At 24.3% G+C, this 6,251-nt stretch overlaps 1 protein-coding gene across 6 annotated transcripts in view; it reads right to left on the reverse strand.

The window, feature by feature from the left end:
- Positions 1 to 4,471: 4,471 nt before the first annotated feature.
- Positions 4,472 to 6,251, reverse strand: part of LOC100167305 — a 23,357-nt gene continuing 21,577 nt past the window's right edge. For 5 of the 6 annotated variants that reach the window (XM_029487095.1, XM_029487096.1, XM_029487100.1 and 2 more), the window contains one exon: positions 4,472 to 5,586. In XM_029487095.1, coding sequence (XP_029342955.1) covers positions 5,353 to 5,586 — 234 coding nt within the window. In that variant the 3' untranslated portion in view covers positions 4,472 to 5,352. The remainder of the gene's footprint in view (positions 5,587 to 6,251) is intronic. The other variant, XM_029487097.1, reaches the window with a different exon arrangement.

Raw genomic sequence — 6,251 nt, forward strand, 5'->3', positions numbered from 1 at the left:
TTTGAATATTTATAACTCATAAACTACTCGTCCCAAATTCGATTTTCATGTATCAAAATATTAAGAAAAATATTCTGCTTTGGAATAAAAAATTAAAACCCTATGTTGTCATTCAAAAAAGTAAAAAACTTAAAAAATTATAAGGATATAAAATATTTAAAAATATAATTTTTTAAGAAAAACGTTGTTTTATAAGCGACTTGAAAGTATGTAAAAAAATATTTTCAAAAAAACTTACACTTTTTGAAATAATGAGTGTTGTTTGATAAAAGAATTACCCTGTATATTAAAAAAAATCTGTATTTGATAAAAAAAATCAACAAAAAACTATATTTTATAAAAAAATTCATTAAAAATCTATATTTATTAAAAAATTAATTAAAAAATCGTTAAAAAATCAGTATTTATTAAAAAAAATCAATAAAAAACTGTTTGATAAAAAAATCATAAAAAATCTGTATTTATTAAAAAAATCGTTAAAAAATCTTTAAAAACTACATTTAAAATCTATATTTATTAAAAAAAAACGTTAAAACATTAGTATTTATTAAAAAATTCTTTGAAAGTGTCAATTAAAATTTGTATATATTAAAAAAAATCTGTATTTGATAAAAAAAAAGTGGCTTGGTGTAACGCAATGTATGGGGAGGCCTTCAAAACATTGAACGTCAAAATCTTGAACAAAAAAATAGTTTCCGTCAACCCTTTGAACGTCAAAATCTTGAACAAAAAAATAGTTTCCGTCAACCCTTTGAACGTCAAAATCTTGAACAAAAAAATTGTTACCGTTAAAACCTTGAACATCAAAATCTTGAACAAAAATATTAAAACCTTGGACATTAATACCTTTTACCGCAATTTGTTTTTCTCGTGCTGTTCTAGATATTAGATTAATTTTAATTGTAAAATATTATATTTTCAATTAGAAATTAAATGCTATTCCTTGTAAATATTCATTGGTTGTTCTATTTCTATATAATCAAAGCAAATATTTTTCAAACGCTGTACTTTGTCTATTACTATTTTTTTTCGCAGGTGGACATTCCCCTACTATATTATATTGTTTGAGTCTTACTTTGTTTATATTTTCTTTTTCTTCAACGCAGATATGACTTTTCAACAATTATGCCATCCTTATACTGCATTATTGGTCCTTAGGTAAATCTTCCGAAATCAATAAATAACAATTCCAAATTGAAAAGTTAAATTTAGGTCCTTGTTATTTTTGTCTTGTGGTACCATAATGAGCAATATTGATAATATATCTTGAATTGTTAATACAATTTAAAATATATTTTAATAAACTTAAAATAGCATATCACTTGTTTTATTTGTTTCATCCATTATCCCTACTGAATTGTCCTACAGTAATTTTGTAAATTTTATTATTTTAACTAAATAAATTATTGAATGTAATGAATACCATGTTATTTGTAAGTTTATTTTACTCAGTTGCCTATAATGATATGCTTATTAAAATTTAAAAATATTTTAGTATAAGGTGGTGATAACTGATAAGTGCAATTAAAGGATCAAAAAATCACAGCTAAAGTTGAAAGTAATAAAATAAAATAGTTAGTGGAGTACTAGAGACGGACGCCATTCGTACAGTTGAATGTCAAATAATTGAACAGTAACCGGCTAATGACCACAGTTATCAAAGCCTTAACTCAAATATGAAATAAAATATATATATATCTAAAAATCTTAAACATTTTTAACATTATTTAGTTTTTACGAAACATTGAAGAGGTTAAACAATGTAAATCGTAAATCTTAATTATAAGGTACCTACTGAAGTACTTAAATGGTATAAATCTTAACTAATATGAAATTATAGGTGTGCGAATAATTAAGTTTCAGGTCCAAATGAATAATCTTAGTTTTAACTTTTAAAACTGTTCATAAATGTATTTGTATTCTATAATTTATTTATGTATGGTACCTACAATTTAACAAAATATTATTTTATTTAACACCTGCCCTTATTGTCTCCGTCTTACAAACGTTAACATATAACAATTCAACAATCGGAACATATTACTCTAAAACGTTCTTCTGGTTAAATACTGAAGAACGTATAACTTTAAAGTGTTCGAGAAAGAACATATTAGGTACTGTACAACGTTCTTCTCATTAAATGTTCAAGAACGTATTATTTCAAAACGTTCTTTTGATTAAATTTACAAGAACGAATAACTTAATAACATTTATTAGGTTCATCATTCAAGAACTTTAAATTTTTTAAGTTTTTAGGCGAAATTTTCAAAAAAACATAAACAATTTTAACGTTTTCTAGTAAAATGTTCGATGAACCATTTAATTTATAACGTTACATCTTTAACCGTTTGTTGAACAAAGCTTGATTTAACGTTTATCGCAAATAAAGTTCAAAAACAAATTATGGAACCGAACCAAAAATTAACGGTTAGGGTCACTCTACACTCGACACGTCCTATTCACTATTGTACAGCAATTTCCTACTTTTCCTCCTTTACTTTCTGTATGTAGGTACAAATAGGTAAGTACACAGTTTAGAATAATTTAAAAAAAATATTATGCAGAAAACAAGAGGGGTTAATATTTTAAAAGACTGTTATCGTATATTTTGGTGTTTAAGTCAGGTACTTACCGTACCTATAAGACTTGAAATAAAAAACCAAAATCACGTAAATCATATAAGCTAATCATCCTACAGAAATGAATTAATATTAAATAAATAAATAATAAAAATCAAATTAGGTAGCTATATTGTGAATGAAATCATTATGACACTTGAAATATTAATGCAAGATTAAAATATTAAATAGGTACCGACATAACGTACCCATTAATTAAAGATATTAAATATTGCTCATAGGTCCTAACGATTATTCCTAGTCCCTAGGTACCTATATAAGTACTCAGTGCTCAAAAAAACATTATTGCGTAATATTATTTAATTTTATGAAAGCAATCTCCATACTTGACTCAGACTCGGAATCCTTTTCTAAGACATTAGGGTACCAAATAAAAATTTTAAATTATTTACGTACCTAATATAATCAAGTTGATGCAAATATCGATGTAGTGTACCTATAGTAAGGTTCTGTGGAATGTTTTACCTATTTAAGAATGTTTCAAAAAAAAATTGTGTAGGTATAGGTAAGTCGTAGCCCATAGGCCATAGGCACCCATAAAAAAAACTATATTCTTCTCGTTAGTATGCATCTTATTAAATTTAATATTTAGATATTAAATTTATTTTTTATCTTATTATTTATGAACAAATAATCTTTCAGTTTTAATTAAGAGTGGTTTACATTTGCACTTAACTATTTATGGTACCTTTGTTTTATCCTAACGATAAGTCTCTTCAACCTCGATCAATTAGGTAGAAGCTAATATATAGTTATCTTAAGTTCTACTTAAAGTTAAATAAATTACAACACTATTTGTTGTGTAAACATTTGATCATGTCTTCATCATTATACCAAGATACCATTATAATATGATCATTCCTCTTGTGAGTGGCCGATCAATAAATGTTTAATAATAGTTGACTTATTATATTTATCCTAAACTAAACAACTCCCAAATATTATTATTGTATTACTTTTTAATAAAATAATTTTTTTTGCATTCACAATATGCTTATGATAAAATAAATCACAGTTAGAAAATTGTAATTAAAATTTAGGTAAAAGAAAGTTAGTTGAGTAATCTCATTAAAATGTAGACCTTACATAAAATTTTAACCTACATGGGACGAACAGCGATAAATTTATTCAAATTGTGTATAATATTAATCTCATAATTCATACGTTTTGACAATCTTTCTGAAGCCATTTTTTAAGGGTAAAATAATATTTGTAAATGTAGTTCATGAAATTTATATTTTGTTGACGGTTTTGAGCACTAGCTAATATTTAATAATTGTGTATTACCTTAACTACAATTTATAATTTGTATATATCATCAGGATCTTCTAACTAAATGAAATTAAATATAATAATATTTTAACCTAACCTATAGGGTCTGAAAATTGAGATCCACTATATTGTCTCACTACTTTTAGAGCTACAGAACAATACATAATAATTTTCCAAGGTTTGTTAACGTAATTTACTTATATTATATAACTTTTATGGTCCACACATTTTATTTTATTTTAAGTTATATAATAATTATTATTATTTAACATATTAATTTAATAATTCAGTCATGGACTGTTGTGTGTCAAATTGTGGAATGTATAAATTCATAAGGTACATTAATTATAATATTATAATACATTATATAGGTGGTTGTTTGTTATTATTTCATTGATAATGGTTCCTCATATATTATACCCGCACCCATCCCAGCATTGATATTATAATATAGTATCTGTATTACCAGACTACAACCGGGTTATAATTTATATATAAAATACCACTTTAAACAGCAATGAGAATTGACATACACAAAAATAAAAAGTAAAAAAAACGCATATCATAAAATCAATATATTTATCGCTTCGTCCAGAATCAAAATTAAGCTAATTAGGTCTTAATATAATTCCATATTTCAATATAAACTAATAGTTATTGATAAGAGTATATATAAATTAAAAAAGTTTTAAATGTTTATATTTTGTTTTTAAGTAATAGAATTCCATATAACAGTGCTACATAATTTATTTTAATTTAGATAGTTTATATTTTAACTATATTTTAACGGTCACAAGATAAATTTTATCTTAAGCTAGATATATTTTTAGTTATGTTTGCATAACACTATTTGTAGATACATGTAACACATTTAATTGTCTACTTTCTAAACTAAGTTTATAATAGAATTGCAGCATATTCTCAAGAGTATCTATAAATATTATTATAGTATTTTATTATGATTATGATAAATAAAACTAATTCATAAGTATTACCATTGATTATGAATACTATAGATTGCTCACTTCAGTACAACAATAAAACCAGGATCGCTAGTAAATTTAGTGCAGCGTATTTTATACTGCAGTGAGCAATCTATAGTATTCACAATCAGTTGTAATGGTTATGGTTAAGAATTATGATGTAGATACCTATAGGTACATTAATTTTTAATTTTTTTATAATCTTAAATAAATGTGTGTATTTGAATTATTAATTAGGTCTAAACTTCAAAATAAACTCAAATGTAGTTAAATAAATGTTTTAATTTAGAACACAAAATAACTGAAAAATATATTAAATGTTGAAATGCAAAAAACAAAATTAAGACTAATAAATATCAAGTTAATAATTTGGACAATCCGTATAAAAATATATCATTAGAGTTAAAAAATTATCATAAAAAATGCTTTTATCTATAAAATTAATTTACATTTTTTTCTCAACGTAGATAATTTTGAATTTCAGTGATTTGTTCGTCAATTCTATTTGATATGCCTTTGAAAGCAGATGGTGGAGGCCCGATCATTTGTACCAACTGTGGTACATCCTGCCTAGATATTTGACAAAATCTGGCCAGAGACTTCATACATCTAAAACTATGCTCTTCATTGGGTTTGCTGTTGAAATACTGTAAAACAGCCATAGCAAGTTCCACAACTACATCATCGAACACCTAAAAAAAAATAATGAAACTACAATCATTTTTATACCACCATTAAATAAATGCAAATATATCATTTTTTTTTTACACGTTTAATTTATTTTTAACTAAATTATTGAGAAACATGAAGAGTATTGCTCTATACTAATCTAAAGAAAAAACCACTAGTAATAATTTAAAGCAACAAGTAACAAAGATCAAAATATGTGCCACAACTGTACGTTCAACATCCATATTATCAGTTATTCCAGAAAGGTGTCTATAAATACACTCAAAGCAACAATTATAAATTATAATATTTTATTCTTGAACAGTTACGTGTTGTATTAAAAACGATCCTATTTATAATAATTGGGTATAATTGCATAAACGAAACAAAAAAATAATAGGACCATGTAACACATTAAAATCTATCTCACACAAAGAAATGATAAAAAAATATTATAATTCAGAAGAAAATGTATATTAAATAGCAAAATATTTTGAAATTTCCATTATACTATTTTGATATTTGGTTAAACACAATAAAATGTTAGTATATAATGAATAAACATAAGTAAAACATTTATGAAAACAAAATAGGATCGTGCGTGCATTTAATATTAACATTAGCTTATATTATAATATTATTATATACCTTTAACAGTATAGTCATAAATGTATGCATTAAGATTTAA

This window comes from Acyrthosiphon pisum, chromosome A1 (genome assembly GCF_005508785.2).
Source record: "Acyrthosiphon pisum isolate AL4f chromosome A1, pea_aphid_22Mar2018_4r6ur, whole genome shotgun sequence".
NCBI classification, from domain to species: domain Eukaryota; kingdom Metazoa; phylum Arthropoda; class Insecta; order Hemiptera; family Aphididae; genus Acyrthosiphon; species Acyrthosiphon pisum.